The sequence below is a fragment of the Mesoplodon bidens genome, assembly GCF_964165515.1.
Source record: "Mesoplodon bidens genome assembly, chromosome: 16".
NCBI classification, from domain to species: Eukaryota; Metazoa; Chordata; class Mammalia; order Artiodactyla; family Ziphiidae; genus Mesoplodon; species Mesoplodon bidens.
In genome coordinates, this window is record NC_138173.1 from 3,249,777 (window position 1) to 3,270,708 (window position 20,932).

Consider the following 20,932-nt stretch of genomic DNA (forward strand, 5'->3'; position numbering starts at 1 on the left):
GCTTTTCCTTCACCCCTTCTAAAGGGCCTGCTGTGAAATTTATTTTTAGAATGTCTTATACCAAAGAAAGAAAAAGAAATATGACTTTAAGTTGAGTAAAAATTTGTGATGAACCTGAGGAAGAGTTATAAATACATTTTAGTAATTGTTTATATGAGCAATTTCATAGCTACAAAATACATTTGGCAAAGGATTTGCACGTGTATTTTTTAGGGTTTTTTTGTGCTAACGTTCTTTCACGTTTTTATTCCCTATAATTAATGAAATAATGTTCTCTACACAGAAACCTATTTTAACTTATTTTAACAGAAAAGCAAACATGTTCTTATTCTCCACACATCCTATTCCATTTCAATTCCTAGCTACCTGGTCCCCAAGTCCACCTCTCCACTGGTAAGAACTTGAGCAGGGGAAACGGGTGTAATTTACTGACCGTCCCAAAATCCCAACACTATTCTTTACTAATCCATTAATACCTGCTAAGCACTTTGTAAACACTACTTCACTTAATTCTCAAAACCACCCCAGGGCTTTCCTGGTGGCACAGTGGTTAAGAATCCTCCTGCCAATGCAGGGGTCATGGGTTCAAGCCCTGGTCCGGGAAGATCCCACATGCCGCGGAACAACTAAGCCCGTGCCTGCACCTACTGAGCCTGCGCTCTAGAGCCTGCATGCACAACTACTAAGCCCACATGCTACAACTACTAAAGCCCACGCACCCAGAGCCCATGCTCTGCAACAAAGAGAAGCCACCGCAATGAGAAGCCTGCGCACCACACGGAAGAGTAGCCCCCGCTCGCCACAACTAGAGAAAGTCCGTGCGCAGCAACGAAGAGCCAACGCAGCCAAAAGTAAATAAATAAAATAAATTAATTAAATTTTTAAAAAAGCACCCCAAAAGACCACAAAACCACATGGGTTGCAAGAGGGTAAAATAACCCTGAAAATAAAACGAAATCTCTCCCAGTTTCCTATGAAATGAATTCATTTAAAAAGCAAATTAAATCAAGAAGTTTACTATGGTAAAGTTCTAAAGCTCATTTTTGGCAAAGAACTTTACTTATCGGTTTCCAAAGCCATGATACACGCTGGGCCAACCACTGCCGCGCTCACCATTCTTCCTCGGGGTCTCAGCAGCCCTCAGGGAGCTCAGCACTCCCGCTTTCTCCAAAGTCCGGTTTCACACACCACACACTGCTGTCCTCCCACTTCTCGGCCCTGCCTCTGCTCGTGGTCCAGCTCTGACCTGGTGGATCACAGGCCCAGTCCCAGCGCCTCCCCTGAGTCTCCTCACCCATCCTCATAGCTCGTGCAGCAGGGTGACACCCACATGCCTACCTAACAGGAAACTCAAGACAGCCAAAATAGAAGTCTCTGATCTTCCTACACCGATTTCCAAGCTATTCACCCTCAGTTCTCAACAGCAATAAATGGTACCGTCACTCAGTGAGGGGCTCAGGGTAAAACTTTAGAGCCCTCTTTCTCCTCCACCATCTTCCTACCTTCAAACAACTCCACCCCCATCAACACTGACTCTCTCCTTGAGGACAAGGAAAGTCTCCATCAGCTATCCTCTGCAGCCCAGCCGAGGAGCTTCAGCGACCCTGAAAGTTATTGCTGATCTTGGAACGAGCAAGCTCTTTTCAGCCTAAAGAAAGGCTTTTCTGTTTGCTGTCCCTCTGTATGGAAAATGATGCCAACAAATGTACCATAATTAATACATTCACAACTGTAAGTAACAAATTCATCTTTTCATTTGACCTGCCCCTTGTTTTCATACCTCCATGAAGGCGGCTAACAGGGCCTGGTGCAAGGTAGGAGCTTTATCCAAAAATAACAACAACAAAAAAATCAATCCACGGAATACATGACTGCATTATTTACTTAACTCTTCATAGTTAACACAGCCCATTAAGCCCAAGCACAGCTGTTGAACAACGTAAGCCACAGTCGAGTCAGAAAGGACCAGCGGTTACTTACGGAGGCCCACGGAATCTGGTTTGCCATTGTCATTCTTGCTCGGCTGCACAAGTGGGGCAAATGACACAGCAAGGATGTTTTTACTTTCCCAAGTGTTTTGTCCAGTTCGCATAATTTGTGTTAACTATTTAGAGGGAGAAAAGAGACAGAACAGCTTAATCTTGGACATGTGATCACCTTACAGTCACAATTTTGTTTTAACAGGGTAACAGCAGTGATCGCTATATAATCACTTGTATCTGAATGCAACCAAATTACTTTCGTTTAAATATTTACCATAAAATGATACAGGAGGAATCACAAATACTTGCTGTTCAAGACAGACGCTTGAGCGCAAACAGCATGACTCCGCAGGTTATATCTGGGGTCTGAGGGCTTCTAGGGGTACTCTTCCAACCCACACCTGCCAATGGCCCCCAAAACACACGTCTCACACAGGTTTAGTTGTTTGGTTAAAGTGTTTTATTAGTAAAAACACGTTTTCATTACTGTACTAATGAATCAACTTCATGAGCTTCCATGGTGGTTATAAAATACAGATTCTAATCCTAATCCCAACTTGACATTTCATGGATAAATGTAATTAGTCACAAGGGGATTAGAAGTTTTACCCACTCAGCAAATATCCACCATCAGTTCTAGAGAAAAAATATTAGCTCAGTACATGACTGAAGGAAGATGAATTAGTATCTTCAATTTATATTATAGAAATCAGCCTATTATATTTTACGTTAGTACAATAGTATATAATAAATATTCAATAAAATACCAATGGGAAACCATATTTTAAATGTTCAAAAGTGTCTCTTTAAAGGAAAACAGAAAAAGACGATTAATCTGGGAGTCTCAACTCCGGAAGCATTCAAGTAACAACATTTTTCCAAGAATGCGTTTTAATGAATGCATTATATTCTGTCTTTCTAATAACTGACAAACACAGTACGTGGTGATGGTGAAATCCTCTGACCTGCAAATCACATGTGTGAACTTAGGGGACCCTCAGATATACAAACTCCAAAACAACCACACTACGTCCCAGTCATCTTGGACAATCTATCTTCTACTTACAAACCACAAGGTGTTTTAAACATCTCAGATGTAGGTTAATATGAATATAAAAGATATTTTTTGAAATGTATATTTATAAAATTTCAAAGTAAAAGACCCACCCATTTTCTGAATAAATTAGGATTTCATACACTTATACCTAATAATTCCAAAACAAAGGCAGACAATAGGTGAAAAATACTTTCAAATGCATCTACGTATACTAAAAGAAGATCCAAAAATTTACTCGTGTCTGGAATGGAGTTAAGCAGTTCACACCAAACTCCGAACAGGATTTCCTTTTCATATATTCAGCTAGAAGCAGTTACACATTCAGTGGCACTCCCTCCCCTCACCCGGCGAGGACCCTGACGGGGGAGCAGCAACGCAAACACCAGGCGGGCGCAGCTCAGCGTGGCTCTCCTAACCCTAGTTAACGGGTCTTTTCCGCACCTGCCTTGGTTAATAGTCGAGAGCCTGTTTCAATGTTCTCCTCTATAGACAGATCTGTGAAGAGTATTTATTTCTTCCTTGAAACTTACAGTGTACCTTTCACTGAGGTAACGCTTCCCGTCTTACGCTAAGTGCATCTCCTACATCAAGTGAAAGGACAGTGGAAGCTACCTGGTCTTCTATGGGCATGACCAGGATGCCCCCGACTTTCAGCAGTATCTTCATGTAGTGTTCGTGGTCCTTCTGGACTCCAGCCCCACAGTAGACCCGATCATACTGGTGGCTGTCTGACGCTATCTGCAGACAATTGCCAACCACAAATGCAGGCTCACAGAACTCGAATCTATACGGAAAACAGACAGTATTTTAGCTCATTAAGCAAAAGATCAGATCTAAACAAATTAACAGAGTTCAGCTTCTTGAAAGAGTGAAGTTACCAAATTAATTATAAGGATAATATATTATAAAATTTGATTGAAATATCAGATTTATGAAGTTTAACACTGATCAAATATATTGTTTTATTATCAGTGATGCAGGGTACATTTTTTCAAAACATTAACCTTTTTTTTTGCCACACTGAAACCTTACTTAAGGCTTAAAAGGTGAATATAGTGAAAAGCCATCACGACACCAACCTTGTGATGCCCACAAAGGACGTACAATGAGGATGAGAATCCCAAAGGGTCAAACACAAGAGACAAGGCTTCACTCCCCCTGCTCTTTCCAAAAGAAGCCAGGGGCCAGTGGACATGGAAGGGCTTGTGCAGTCTCCACTGCGGGCATCTTGCTGCAGTTAACAGTGGCAAAGCTTGTCAGGAAAAGACACCGGTGCCCTTACCCTATGCTCTTGCAACCACTAAAGAGTAGGGAGATTTTCCTAATACATTTTGGCAGAACTATGTTACAGGTTGGAAAAGAGAGCAGAATGAAGTGCTTTTTGGCCCCCAGGATCTCCCTACACAACAAAAGAAGAGAGATGGATGGTTTCAAAGCAAAGGCATCTTATCCAGGCCACCTGTTCCTGGTTACAATGTTGGTTCATTGTATATAGTTATGCTTTTACAAACTATCCTGTTTAGACTTCTACTTTATTCCTTAAGTTCTGGCAAATCTGAAAACAGTCTCTAAAATATATAATTAATTAAAAGCCTAATGCACTAATAAAACACGTAATTTTAAAAAATTAATTCATGAAATATCCTTTCACTTTTAAGTTGATTGATGTTAATTTGACCACACAGCAAAATCAGGCTATCATTTGAGGATGAAATACGAAAAATGACTCTGAATCATAATCACTTTTATTTTGTAAAACCTATCCTGTCCTTTGGTAATTAACAGACTTATTACGCAGTAAGTTCCCATTAAAATTCACTAAAGTACAGACACACTATGGTCATGGATATTTAAAGAAGACTTTCTCAGCATGATGCCGTCCTCAACTTCCTGTCCCCTTGGTGGAGGGGCTGGGGGCCTGAGGGACAGTGTAGAGCCTGCACCCTCCCTCCACCGCTTCCCCCACGGCTGCTCAGCACAGGTCCACGCCCCTTAGAGGGCCATGTGGGGCTCCTTACGGTTCTACCTGGATGTCCCCCCTTCCAGACTCACTCCCTGGCTCTGCCCCCTAGGCTACACACTGCGCGGCAGCCACAGGTTAAATTGTTGGCTTCTCATCACTTAGAGGAAATATTACAAAGTGTCTCCTGTACCTACCTGTGTCTGTGCTGTTCCTCTGACTGAAAGGCCCCTCCCTCTCTTCTTGATAAACGCCTAGCGTCACTTGGAGACACAGTTCAGATATGAGCTACACAACGAAATCTTACCCAACTCCTTAATCAGATCTCATTCTTTCTACTTGCAAAGTACACACACAAGTGTAAACTTACCTATGTAATGGACAATGTTTAATTCTCTCTTACACTCAACACAACCTAGGATTGTCTAAAATATGGCTTTCAAATAACTAAATAATGTGGATCATGTGGTTTAATCATCTCATCAAACTCAAAGTAAGCATCCTTTAAAAAGAAAAAAGACCAGTATTTTCAATCTAAAAATCCTCATTCTTATAAAAATTCATTTTAAATAACTTAATTTTATAATAATTTAAGCCAGTCTTAGAATTTTCAGGATGAACGTGAGCAGGGAATTTAAATTTACAAATCTGAATTATTAAACCTCTTTTACCATTAAGTCTGTTCAATCAACTTAAAAATATGCTTATAGTTTAAAAGTTTCCTACTAGTTAAAAATACATGATAGCTCACAGAACTATCATCTAGGAAAACACCATTACAAGTAAACAACTTACAATTAAAACCACTTCTCATATTCGTGATATTTTTATATACTCTCATCCCAGCAAAATGAATTAGAAGGAATTTAGTGTCTGATTCTAAAATCAAATGTGTGACTCTAGCCAAGTGGCCTGACACTAGTGATTAGGACAATTCATTCCAAATACTGTTTGTGGAGCACCAGTTGTGTGTCAAGACTGGAAATACAAAGGGAAACACCCATGCCTACATCTAGTGGAAGAGACAACAATCTCAGTAATTAAAGATTGATTTAAAAGTGTGATAAATGCGCTAAAGGTATGCGACTCCATAAAGAAGACAGAGGATGCAAGGAAACCGACGCCCTGGGGAGGGAGAGGAAGGCTCCCTGAGAAATGGTTAAGCCTGATCGGAAAGGCGAGACAGGACAATCAGACCACACCATCCAAGATGGCAGCCACTAGCCACATGTGGATACGAGCGCCTAAAATGTGGCTCGTCCACACTGAGGTGTGCTGAAAGGATAAAAATCACACAAGATCTCAAATATTCAGTATGAAAATGTAAAATATCTCAGTATTTCTTTTATATGCGTGTGTATATGTGTAGGTATATATGTGTGTGTGTATATGTGTATGTGTGTATGTGTGTCTGTGTATACTTCAACAGCCGCATAAACTGAAAACACTTAACTTTATCACCTATCAACAGGAACTTCAAATATTTTCCTTAATACAAACTTCCCTTTGGAATATTCTCCTGGTTTTCCCGATATCTCTTTGAACACTTCCTCTGAATTTTAATTGTATCTCCATCACCTATTACGGGCCTCAAAAAACACTAAGTAGGTGAGAAACATAAGAAACATAATTGTTTTGTCAGCTGTTCCACCTACCAACTTTGAATATGAACCCAAACTTGACAAATTAAATATGTTAATCACAAGAACCCCAGGACTAGAAGAGAAACCTGCACAGAAACAGTTACAGAAAGAATATGTGCCCATGGCACCTTCTATATCAATATGATGGTTCTTGTTTTACTAAATTGGATAACTATAAATAACTGTAGCTTCATGTTACAAAATACATGATTTTTTCCCCAAGTGCCAAAAAAAAAAAAGCAAAACTCAAACAGTAAAAAAAACAAAACAAACTCTTTTGCCTTTAATGAATAAACCAAACCAACTGTCCTCTAACTGAAAGGTAAATTTTTTTTTTTTTTTTTTTGCGGTACACGGGCCTCTCACTGTTGTGGCCTCTCCCGCTGCGGAGCACAGGCTCTGGACGTGCAGGCCCAGCAGCCATGGCTCACGGGCCCAGCCGCTCCGCGGCATGTGGGATCCTCCTGGACCGGGGCACGAACCCGCGTCCCCTGCATCGGCAGGCAGACTCCCAACCACTGCGCCACCAGGGAAGCCCCTGAAAGGTACTTTTTAGGGGCCTTTCTGAAGATCTTAAATAAGCCACCTTATTCTAGGAAAGAAAAGTCTTTTCCCTTGTAATGCAGATCTGAACAAGTATATCTGCTTCCACTTAGGGAATATTACAAAGAATCATTATAGAGAAAAATTAGACCTCTAAATTTATAAATAATTTCTACTAATGCAAATGGACCATATACCTCTAACAAATGCATATGGGGTCTTTACACTTTCATTTAACATACCAAATTAATTTCCTTTACCAGCATACTCAAATTTTAAAGCTTAACTGAACCTGAGACAACATTCCAAAAAGAGTAGAAGGATTGGACTATTTCTAGACAACAAATAGTAAAGCCTCAAGGACGTATCAGGTAGAAAGGTGAATATTTTAAAATATAGGCACAAAAACACCTAGAACATAGTAATTTACTAGTTATAAGAAACATGTCTAGCAGAGACACTGTTCCGTCTGGGTACTGTTTATTACACTTACAGCTATGGCTTCACCTTCTCCACCAATAATTCACGAATCCTTCAGGTTAGCAAAGAAAACAAAACAACTCTCAAACTGCCTGTACTTATAACGTTATTTTTTTAAATACACAAATGGGTTATAGATTATCTTTCCTAATAAAGGATTTAGAGATGCCTTTATTATTTCTGACTAGGTAGAGGTGAGGATCTTACTTAGACATTTTGTATTCTGAAACTGAAATTAGGGCTCATTTTAAAAATAGCATTTCACGTAAATAAATTCATACAAATCCTACTGCTAATAATACTTTTTCAAAAGACTATGATTAAAATTTTTCAGGCAAATGTTTACGGATGTGCTCATATACGTATGAAGAACAAATGACTGATTCGAGGCATGGATGACAGCTACAGTGTGGCTAGAGTCAATTACAACTGCTATTATTTCTTCCAGTGTAAAGAAGAAAATAAAGAGAACAGTTTCCTCCTTCAGCTTTAACTAGATTCTGAAAGCTGCATCTTCCCTAAGTTTCCACAAACCTCTATAGGCAAAGGACATATTTTATAACAAAAATACCATTCTGTATAATCTGGAAGACTGTAGTAATAAACTAACCAGAAGTTTTCACTTCATTATAAAATAGTGCTACATTATTTATAGATTTATACATAAAATCTAGGTTTAAAAATAGTGAAAGAGAAAATCCAAATTCCACCTTTTCACATCAACCACACACAAATGGAACCTGAGAAGGGGAAAAAAAAAAAAAAAAAACAGCAAAACAAAAATAAACAAAAAAAAGAGAGAAGAGACCTACCAAAAGGAGACTTCCTATGTGGTTATCATTTTAATCCTAAAAGTATGGTTCTTGTGTTCTCTTCCAGTTTTCACACTTGATTCGGGGGAGCTCATTTAAATTTTATGTCTGTTAGTAACATGAAAAGTAGCAATCATTTTTATCCTTTGAAGAAAATTTCCAAAACAAAATTTCCCAGATACAGATACCTTATACTCCTATATTACACCAAATTATACTTCCTAACTATGTAAGTTACCTGTATACAAAAAAAAGAGTTAAACAGTTCTAAAATGTAATAACTACAAATTCACCCACTTTAGACTTATTAATTATTTATTGATTTAAACCCGAAAATCTAATGGCTTTTTAGACTTTTACGTTGAAAGGGAAAATTATTTGACATGCCCTTACTAAAATAAAACGTGCACGGAAAATCATTTGTGGGAAAAGAGAGAGCACAGAGAGCTTGGTTTACGACATGAGCGCTTGGCCAAACTAGCACCCGGATTCCAATCACTTACCTCAGCCGCGCTTTTCTGTACAGGTGCGTGCTGGATTATCTTCATCTCGAGGTGGACAGACGATTTCATTCACAGCAGGGACCTTGCCAACTTGCCCATACAATTCTTTTGATAAGCTGCTAGGAGAACAGGGTGACCTAGCCTTGCCCTGCAGCTGCCCTCTTAGATGGCTAGTCTCGGTCTAGGAGCTGACTGAGGGTGGGAAAGCAACACTTCCCTTCAATACACGGCTGGAGTGGGAGCTGGCAGTTTGCACACCTAGTGTATCATGTGCCGCAGGATGTGCTGCCATGGAAATGTCAGACTATTACTCCCATGGAATAAAGGACTTCAAGGACAAAGGAAAGAACCCTACCTTGTTCTCATACCTCGTCCAAAACAACCTGCCAAATGAATCATAGACACTTCTTTTCCTCAAAACACTCTGCCATAATATACATTTTGAACTCTAACAGCTAGGACTACTTCATTAAAACAGAACTTCAGGGCTTCCCTGGTGGCGCAGTGGTTGAGAGTCCGCCTGCCGATGCAGGGGACACGGGTTCGTGCCCCGGTCCGGGAAGATCCCACGTGCCGCGGAGCGGCTGGGCCCGTGAGCCATGGCCGCTGAGCCTGCGCGTCCGGAGCCTGTGCTCCGCAACGGGAGAGGCCACAGCGGTGAGAGGCCCGCGTACCGCCAAAAAACAAAAAAACAAAACACTTCACAACCTTCCATTGGGAAGAAAACCCAAGGAAACGTTAATCTCTTGATCTCCAAGTACAGTTATACCATTCAAAAACTCGTACAACCAAGGATTAAGCTACTGAATTTCAAAAAATTTAAAAAAACAAAGACTTTACCTTTTCAAGTGGTTTCCCTTCCAACTGTATCAAACTCATTTCAGAATAATTCAAGCATTATTTAAAGCACAGTGTTAAGAGTAAATACACAGATTTCTCATTGAATAGAGCTTTAGGAGACTCCACAGGACCAAAAACAATCTCTAAACATTTTATAGGGAATGTGACAGGTACATCGCATAAAAGTGAGCCTTCATATATTTCAACAGTAATTTCTTATAAAGTAACTTGGGATAAAAACTATTTCATTTCTGTCAAACAGTATGTTATTCCGGGAATAATTTCTTCTCCTGAAATGTGTTAGAAGCCATCAAACTTTCCCCCACGCCATTTCTAACCGACGTTAAAACACGTAACTGGGAGCCCTGATGACTAGTTTTAAGCATTTTTCTGTCCCACCATTTGAATGTTTGTCATGATTAAAAACTGTGCTTACAACCTATAGTATCTCTCATAAAACTACCATCTGAACATTATTAATATACCAAAGTGTTCAAGAACTAGTTCAAGAACTAGTTTGAAATAATATTGACTATATATCTACAGATAGCGAAACTACTTCAAGTATGCCATAATTCTCTTAAAGATGAAGCGGGACTACTCTAGCGATAAACTGATAGAATACAGTATCATTTAATTTTTTCCAATGCAAACTGAATTATGTGGAAAAGGAGCCTATAATTAAAAATAAAATTAGAACACTAGACATTGCCACAAATCAATCAAATCTTCTAAAATGCAGACAACTAAACTAGCTCTGAAGGTAATTTCAAGTGTGTACCTTGACTGACCCTGAGGGACATGCTTCCTCTCCTGCCCATCTCCATCACCCATACCACAGGTAAGTCTCATTAATGAACAGGTAGGTGTGCTTTCTGATAAAAATGCTATAGTGCACGTAACCATGCTAACAGCACTTCCTAAATTCTAATCTGGAAAAAATAAATAAATGATGGAAATAAAAGTGCTGCTTCAACTTTTGTATCTGGGGCCAAGTTGCTAGGCTGTAATTCATTGGCACAGCTTACCCCTGGGAAGAAACACTAGAATAAATCAGTTTTTACATCATCATAGCTAAATCAGAACTAAACAAAAAGACTAGCCTAGTTGAAGTTATGGACTGTCTAACCCTGTTTTCCCATCTGGGAAATGTGGACATCAATATTGCCTCTAGGACTGTGGGTACAGCTCTTAGAATGGCACTTGGTACTTAAAGAACAGATAATACACATTACCTGCTGTTATTTTTATCATCTCATTACTGTCTTCATGACTCACTTCTACAACAAACTATGTAGAAACAACAGTCCTCCATTCAAAGAGAATGAAAATCTTCAATTAGTCAGGCTACGCTGCACTCATGTGGCTACTGACAGTAGAGTATTTCCAAAATCAGGTACAGCATCCTTGGAGGGGAGAGGAGACAGGACCTATTGTCTCACAGGGAATGGCACACCCCCAAAGCATGCCCTCTAGGGAGCCAAGTCAGCTCCATGTATACAAACACATAAATGAAGCCGTAAATAAATGCTACACCAATTACCAACTTACTTGCAAAGCACTTACAGGATAAAGGCTTATAATTCACGCTCCTTTAACTGACTTACTCTTCCAAGCAAACACAGCTGGAGACATTATTTTGCTTACTCTATGTGCACAAACACTGATTCAGATAACCTGACCTTCCCCAAACTTCTCCTTCCCTCATGAAAGCCAGACACCTAAGGGCCTTTAGAACTTAGGCCCAAAGACTCATTTGTATCAGAGTGGGCTAAGATAAAAACGTTGCGGAGCGTGTGTGTGACGGGCAGAACCGGAGTCAGCAGACCACGGACAAGAGGCCAAATGCAGCCCGCACTTGTTTCTGTCAATGAAGTGGTACCAGAACCCCTCGCCCACCCCTCCACAGGGTGTCCCAAGAGGCCTGTGCACTGCAGTGGCACAGCTGAGCAGCTGCCACAGAGACCACTTGGCCCAGGAAGCCAGATACATTCACTATCTGGTCCTTCATTTGAAAAAGCTTGCCAGTGTTTTAGAGAACCTTTGGAATCAAATGTCAGTTCATTAGGGAATTTCGGTGCATGTGGGTATACCACAGGCAGAGCCAAGGAATAAACCACACAAGAGAACTCCCCCTTCCCTCCTATCTCCAAGTACAGTAAATTCAGGGTAGCTTCTCCAAATTACTTCATTTGCTGATACAGAACCAAGACATAGAACATTTACAAGTATACACATTATACTAAGGATCTTTTTTCTGAAAGAAGAAATAGTACTTTCAAGACTCAGGAACCAAGCTTGCTTTACAAAGCACACACAGAAACATACATCTGTATATTTTTTTTAAAAATATGTATATTACATTACATATTGTAATGTTGAGTAGTTTATTGAATCTTTTCCCACCTGCTATGTTTGGGAGTTCACTATGATCTCCAACAGATATACACAAGAAAACTTTAAAGATACAGTTTAAATCATAAGTGACATGACAATACTTTCAAAAAAGGAACTGATAAAAAAGATCCAAAAAAAAAAAAAAAAAAAGATCCAAACCAACAGGATAAATAAGATTGGAAAAGTATTAGGTTTTAGCTTTCTACTGTCTTCGTGTTACACACAATCAAGGATAGCCTGGTACTAAGGAACAATACTAAGTACTAAGGAATACATAAATAGCAATTTGTTTTCCTGAGTTACTTTATATTTTATTAATTAAAACATGTATTTTGATGACCCGTACACAATTAAATATAATAAAATTGCTTAGGAACGGAATTTTAAACATCACTTTCCAAAGCAAGGTTTTCAAATTTAAAAATTGAAAATAACTAGGAATATTATCAATAAACGCCAAGAAAAAATCAAAGAAATCATCAAAATACAAGTAAGATAGGAAGAAAACTACTACATCTTCATTATTTCTATCACCAAAACCAAATGACGTTAAAGGAGCCCATTAAATGACTCAACTTTGATTACTTAACTTTCACCCAACTCACGACTTTGTGCAAAACAAAGCATTTCCCAGCACCTACTACCCCTTGTATGTGCAAGATACCTTCATAATCTGAAGTACGTAACCATTATTTCAGTAGCTACTTGAAAACCAGAATAGATAACATTTCCAAAACTGTCTTTTTTTTTTCAGAATAGTTTATTAATATAAGAATCTGTTTTAAAAGTAAGTTGTAACACTTCAGAAACAACCATATTATAAAGTCTGATTATTTTAACTAAAGTAACAAGACCATTAAAAATTATAAAGAAACATTTAGATCAGTCATATCACCATATTTGATGATTCGCCATTTTATGAATAACAAACCTGTATAACACAGTAACAACAACACTCAAGAAATACAAGCCAAGGACATTTGATCATCTTACAATTACACAAAAACAATTTTAGAAAAAGTTTTTTAAAATTGAGACACTTAAATATATAAAACCTTCAAAATTATCTGTGTTATAGATGATTTAATATTTAAATTACATCAACACAGAAATACTTTAAAGAATGACATATTCTACTGTTTGCCAGGACCATGCCCACTTGTCAGCAAGAAACTTGACTCCGCAGATATTGTAAAAAGGTACTTCGATGATTCAAAGTTCTTCCTTGAGTTTGTTCTGCCTGATTAATGACCCAAAAGTGAATTATCTGTGCCTTTATGTGTTAACACCTGAAATATATTATCTAATATATAGTTCTTTAGACTTTAAACATTTGCTTTTAGTAATATTACTTTCATATTTTCCAAGTTTACTTGTATTCAAAAGGTCTTGTATTCAAAAGGTCTTATGTGTACGTTAAGTTTCAGCATCAAAACAAATACTTAGAACAATAGAAATTCAATAAATTCAACAAAGTTCCAGAGTTCTAACAACCAATATAAAAAATATCCATGCCCAGATCTTAAGCACTTACCATACCACTAATTATAAGACACGGAAACGATGAAGACACAAAAGGATACTAACATTGAAACTCAATTTCTTATCAAATAACTTGAACTCAACACTATTTTCTTTCTGTCAAACAGTATGTTATTCTTGGAAACAGAATATGAATCCACATGGTAAGCATTTGAAAAATGATTCAAAAACATGAATTAAATGTTAACTCTTTATAAATAAGATAAAGAACTGTGTTCAGCAAACTGGTGCAGAAAATTCAAGTGACCTGCTCAGATCCACTGGCTTGATCACAGAACAAAGCCAAAGCCGAGCACAGGCACGCTCCGCAGCTCGCAGATCCCAGCTCGCCGCCGGAGGTCCGTAACACCCAGTCACGCTCCCTCCCTGGGCCTTCCCCCTGCACTGCGGACTCTGCGGCACCTCGGGTTTTCTGTTCTTCAACCCACCAAGTGCCACTTGCCAAGGACACACACAAACTGGCCGGAGCAAAGGGGACTGAAAGGAAAGGGCCAGGGAAGGAAGGAGAGGAGGGGCAGAGAAGGGAGGAGCAAGGAGGGGAAGACGCTCCAGGAGACCCTCAGAGGCCGTCCTGCTGCCTTCTTAGCGCTGACCCGCAGGCCTGAACCCTAGGAAACAGCCCTCAGCTCGGAACCCACCCCCAGCCCAGGTCCCCACCTCCAGGCCAGGCCAGGCCAGGCCAGAGCTGAGTGAGGCCCACTCCCAACAAGCTGGGTTGGAACCCTGGACCAAAGCTCTGCTATACAGTAAAGGGACTAGGTTCTAAGCTTGATTCCTATCAGTTTTAGGCCTTTCTCTCTTTGAAACTATGACTAGTTGAGAGAGATAAATGCCCTCCAAATCTTCCAGTTTCACAAGAGTTCACGGACTTCAGCAGAAGCAGCCTTTGCCCCACAGTACTACCACTGCTGAATTTTAAGGACATTACACAGCAAACAGACTTCCTTGCCCGCGCAAGGGCCAACGCCTGTGCGGCAGTATTTCTTCTAAGGAAAGTAGGAGTTCAAAACAATGGTTCTATAAGCAAATTTCTCAAACACAGCCCTCACAGCACATATCAATATACTTCGATGATGATTTTCTCTGGCTAAATTACTAAGGAACCTCATGTTTTTAAGCAAGTCCTCCATATTCTAACAGGTGTCGCTCTTATGCTGCAAATAAAGAGGGCAGACTATTAAATTACTATCCCAAAGGTATAAACACAGTTCCCCAAAACTATTCTAATGCCAAGCGCACCTTTACATTCTGTCTTCAGGAAAGGTACTTGTATGCTGCGTAATGAATGGAACATCACCCCACGAATAAAGTGACGGCAGCATATAATTAAAACAGAGAAGGTATTTATTTGTCATTCACTACATATGCACACAGAATAAAAATCACAGCAGTTTTCTAACTTAATTTTTTCTCTCATTTTATACCACACTGATTTTTGCTGCACTCAGCTGACAACTCAGGATCAATAAACTAACCGTAGTGAGGAACAGACATGTCACACGTGTCTACTTATCAAGTGCTTTCAAAGCAGAACTATAGATATGAATACTTACTTATCAAAGCTATCACTATTTTTGATGAAGCTCTCCAGTTTTTCCTTGGCATACTCCACCACATCTGAATGAAGCTCAATCCCATGATTTATTCCAAAAGGACCTGCAATTGTAGCAGCAGCATTTATAAAAAATATTAAGAATGTCTTTATAGAGCTCTTTTAATTTCTGCTCATTTATCTATCACAGGAGCATTTAAAGAGGGCTTGAAATATGTTATCTGCTAGCCACAGATTTAAAAAGCTATATGGAAATCTATTTACACTGCTTTAAAAAAAATAAGTCACAGAGTTCTCTCCAGGGTGTAGCTTATCTGTCAGGACAATACTGCCAAAGAAATAATCATAGTTCTATATGAAGTTCAAGTTAATTACCATTATCTCCTTTATCATTTGTTAAAAATTCGGTAATTCTCAAATGTCTGCATCCACGGGCTGACACAGGTATGACAGAAGCCTCGCACAGTACCCCCCACCCAGTGAATGCTACTTTCCTCCAGGGCTGAGACCACACCCTCTGCCTCTGGAGCTCCCACTGTCCAGGGCAGTGCGGCTCCGGGCGGAGCTGGTTTGACTCTCCTGTTCCCGCCCACTTCACACCGCTTACTTGGCATTTCTTTTTGCACACAGCCAAGGATGAGTGACAGTCCAGGAACGGGGAACAAGGCAATGATCTAGGGACTGCTCCTTCCCCCACCCTGGTACTGGCCAAGAATGTGACCAACAGGATTCCCGTTTCCTAAGGCTACTGTGCCTCGTGCCTGCCCCATGACCCCAAGACAGTAACACACTGTTCTGAGCTAGTCATCTCATTCCTCCCAAACTTCTGAGACTGAGGCAATCAGGTTTTCCACTCTACGTTTTTGTTATATTTCTGTCTTACTTTGAGATTGGTCTCTCAGGAAAAAGTGTGTGTGTTATTTTCTGTATCTGGTATGTATCTTAGGAACTACTTAACTGGATGTGCCCCCTACTGAATGCCATTAAAAATACAACATATACTGGAGTTCCACAGACCTCTAAGAACTTTAAAATAACAAAAAAAATCACAGTCCTCAATTAACATTTTTGAATGTACAGGGGGCACATGAAAATACCGGTTTGTAATCTAGGAATTACCTAACTGTAAAAATTAAACCAAAATGTTCAGATACTATCTTCAAGTCAAAAGCAGATAAACCTACTATATTTCTATTGCATTTGATTAATTAAAAAAAAAAACTGATTCTCCTTGGAAAATGTATTGATTAAAAAAAAAGATTAAATAAAAAGGTACTTGATCCTTCAGACCACAACAGTTATAGCATTAACTTCCTTTGAAATGCTTTATACTTTTTTAAATGTTATTCTGATCAATGAAATCTTAAATGTTTTGCTTCTCATTTTTTTTTTCCTTACTGTCAAACCGTTAGTCTTCATCTGCTAACTGGAACACCCATCCAATATCTTTTAAGATCTCTTGTAATTCCTTAATATTACCAAAGACAAATTGACAAAAACTAGAATTTCCTTTTTTCAAAAAATAAACGAAAATGGCAAAAAAATTAAACTTAGAGAAGTACACGTAGTAATGTCACTTTTCAATTTGGTATTGAATCTGACTATTTTGAAAACCTGAACTTCCGTAAGGAAACAAAAAAGGCTAGGAAACACTGAATAAAGTTTTCCTCATTTAAAAAACCTCAAATTACACTACAGTTACTTAACATTATATACATAGTAAGGAAAATATTGCTCTAGGAAATGAATCTAATTTTCCTTCTACCCTTTTAAGGTAATCCACTGAATGTAAAACATAACGGAGACTTTTTTCATTTTAAGAATCTAGTTATACTCATCAACCATCTGGAAAACAAAAGGAGGGCTATATGGATGAGAGGTCAATAAAAAAAGGTCATTATTGCTGGGGCTGAAGTTTCCAATAGGACTGAATGGATAAGCACTATAATAAAGGCGGCAAGTAAAGAATGTAGAAATCAAGGCTTCTGGTTCAATATTTCAAACTGCCTTACTAACAGAGGGAGTCTGAACTTGAGAGTTCTAAGTCAAAAGGGACTACGTAGGCTGTTTGTCACTTAAGACACCACTGGTCTCATTTTCCTTTTCTTGCTTTCTGCTTATACAATATCTAAAAGCAAAGTGGCACCTTTTGGAAATAAGGTTTAAAGTTGGTTAAGAAAATTTCTTAAGGTTGTTTTTCACGTCACCTTGACACAAAATAAAGACAATTTCATTAACATACAATGGATTTGTTTGATAGTATCATAAACACACATGTATGATATACTATCATTAATTTCTAGTACAAACACCATTCATGATTTTTTAATGGGTGGAATTGCTTAATTTTAAAATATCATGGAGATATATCTTTAATTATCACTAATAAACTGAACAGCAATTAACATGTTGAAAAAAATAAATTGAAAAGAATGCATTAATAGAAGGCAGAACTTAAATGGCAATGTCACCAGTATCTCATTTATTTAGAATGTGATATACAACTAGAACACATCAAGTATATGATAAAATTGCAGTGTGATGCTCTTTATTACAACTCATTTGACACCTGTACTAAATAGAACGGAAAAATAAACACAGAAAACTAAAAAAGCGTACACAGCTGCTTCTAAGGAAGGGGACTAAGAGGTCTGGGGTGGGAAGGAGACATTTTCACCATTACACTCTAGTGTCTAAAGTGTGTCTTAACACATGCATGTATAACTTTTTCGACCAAAAAATAATGAGCTTAGGTTAGTCAAAGAGATTAAAAAAAAAAAAGTACAAGATTTTCAAATAAATAAGTAATATACAATAATTCTAATAGAAAGGTATAAGCTGTTGCTGGAGAAAACTGAAATGGCATCCAAAAGACGAAAGCTTAAGACTCCCTATCACCATCTAACAGGTGAAACGTTAATTGGACTGTGCTGAATAGATGCCAGTGTTATTTTGTATATGCCAATGTGAAGAGATTTTTCTATGAAATAATAAAAGCTTAATTTTTGTCATATAAATTCTTAAAAAATCAAAGTACTGACAGTTGACCACTATCTTTAATTGCTAAATACTAAAGAGAAAATAGAAACTTACACAGAAGTCACAGTCTATTAAGACAAATACAGTTACTAGAAAAACATAGGTATCCTATATTAGAAATTACTTTTAAGGCTGGCAAAAGTCCATTTATTAAGAGCAATAATATAACAAAATTCCTATATAACAAAAAAATCTAAAGACTGTTTTTCTTTTGTAGTATTTGGACCTAAACCAGCGTATTTATTATCTTCCAGTTAGTCAATAATAAGAGCTTATACATAAAGGTCGCTGATTATTAGGTCTAGGTATCAAGTGTCTATCAACACCTCCATTTCTTACTACACGGCTGCTGACCCTGTGGCGCCCAGCACCCCACGCCCCCTCTGAAGCACTGAGTGTGGTGTGCAAGCCCGGGCACCTGAGAGCTGCACAGCGCCCGGGATGCCCAGCGTCCTCTGTGCTGTGCGGAGAGCTAATCCGTGGAACAGCCACAAGCAAAAAGCCCCTCACAGTGCATAGCACATAACCAGAGGAGCTCTGTAGATGAACAATTCGCAGCCCATCTGAGACCAAAACACCGCGGGGTGCTGAGAAACCGGGTGGATTTAAGGCCAGTGCCTTCGTTTCCAATCCTGGCTCCTGCTACAGCTGAATAATCAGAGCAGTCACTTACCATGTGAGGTCTTTCCTACTGTATGAAATGGGTCTGTGGGAAAATCATGTAAATTATGTAAAAGTCTTTCACACACCATAAAGTACAAGATGGGTACAAATCATTAGAAATTATAACATGCTCTGCCCTTGAATACAGAACTGGTTAATTGTAGAAGCAAAACTGCAGCTTATAGGTGGTTCTCTACCCTGACTGCATGTTAGAATAACCTGTGAATTTTAAAATCAAATTTCAAAGTAGATTAAATTTAATTTGATTTAAACTGTAAACAGGGGGAGGGAGTCTCTCAGGGTGAGGCCCAGGCTCTGCAGGTGACCCTAACAAGGCAGCTTGGGTTGAGCACCCTAGCTACAGCCTCCTAATTATTGCCATGCCCAATCTAAATGATTTTTTAAATCTTTTTGGACTATTCAAGTCTGTGCTCTCGTTGCTAAAATGAAAATCAAGAGTTAATAACTACAAATAAAAGCATCGGGATAAAACTAAATATTTACCACAAGAGGGAGTAGGTGAATCAGTTATTCGGTTTCCATGAAATTAGCATAAAGTTTCTCAGTGAGAATTAAAACATACAGTCACCCTTCAGTATTGGGGGGGGGGGGGAGGTTGGTTCCAGGACCAGCCCCTGCAAATACCAAAATCTGTGCACGCTCAAGTCCCTCATATAAATGGTAGTATCCACATGCACCCTGGACATCTGTACATCCTCCCCTAATCATCTTGACTACTTATAATACCCAATACATAAATGCTACGTCTAGGAAATACAGCGTAAATGCTACGTATATAGTTGCCGGCACGTGACAAATTCAAGTTCTGCTTTTAGGGACTTGCTGGACTTTTTCACCCCAATATCTTGATGCATGGTGGATGAATCCATAGATGCGGAACCCGTGGATACAGAGGACCAACTGTATATGTAAAAACACCTTTAAACAAGTTACAATGATATTTTATTACTAATTCTAGTTGAATAAAATAGGCATCTTTGGGAAGATTTACAAGTAACTTTAGAAGAATTCAGAGATGGTAACAGGTGAAAAGCAGACAAGAATAGGTTTCATTCTTTCTTTCCGTGAACACCCTGGGGTATAACGCCAAGAAACAAAATAGTGCAAAGGTAGGTGAAGAAAAGGGGAGAAAAAATGAGATCAGCAAAAGATTAAGTAACCAATAACCAGATAAGAGAAACTGATCAAATGCATTTCCACTTATGATATAAATATTTTCTTATGGTTCTCCACCTTACTGTATCACGTTAAAAAAGCATATTAACAAAAGACACTGTCAAACATTTACTGAATCTTGCCATGTTAAGCTTAAAATTCTTTAGCTAGTGGGACATACCTAAGACTGGAGACTTGTTCTCTGCTCTCTAGGTTTGGGAAAGGCCTCGTGAAGCAAGCCTTGGAATTTACCAGAACGTTCCAGTCCCTCAGGCTTCTCTCAGCTTATGGATATAAGTACTGTTTTCTTTTACTACACGTGAATCTTAAAAATATGTTTACACGAAATCTGAAAGTGTCGGTTTAAACAGTTATGGAGCACGGACCCAAGATCCTCAGTAAACTATATGTCTAAAATGTCAATATATCAAGAACACACGTCACCATCAGCTGCTTCAGGTATTTCCACCCAGTGGGCTGATAATACCCAAGTCTAACGTGACCAGAGTAATTTAGGACTATCTCTCACACATCTACACCAGAACACTACGCCACAGCAGTCAGTAAGCTGAGGAGTGCGCGCAACTGTAATAAAACAGAACATGGTTTAAAAGGTGACGTGAACAGCTTTAGGTCTTGATCCAACTCCGTTAACGCACTCACTTTCCACGGAAGCCACTTCATCAGCCCTTTTGTTGTACTGCGTATTCACCTGTGAAGATACTCCAGGGCCAGTGCAGTGA

General features: G+C 38.8%; 1 protein-coding gene across 22 annotated transcripts in view; it reads right to left on the reverse strand.

The window, feature by feature from the left end:
• The window catches only part of PCMTD1 (protein-L-isoaspartate (D-aspartate) O-methyltransferase domain containing 1), a 61,695-nt gene that overhangs the window by 6,717 nt on the left and 34,046 nt on the right, over positions 1-20,932 (reverse strand). For 19 of the 22 annotated variants that reach the window (XM_081214243.1, XM_081214256.1, XM_081214236.1 and 16 more), the window contains 3 exons: positions 15,313-15,415; positions 3,652-3,823; positions 1,981-2,104 (listed from right to left, as the gene is read on the reverse strand). In XM_081214243.1, coding sequence (XP_081070369.1) covers positions 1,981-2,104; positions 3,652-3,823; positions 15,313-15,415 — 399 coding nt within the window. Of the gene's footprint in view, positions 1-1,980; positions 2,105-3,651; positions 3,824-8,477; positions 8,586-8,980; positions 9,945-15,312; positions 15,416-20,932 lie in introns of those variants that run through there. The other 3 variants (XM_081214248.1, XM_081214247.1, XM_081214245.1) reach the window with 2 other exon arrangements.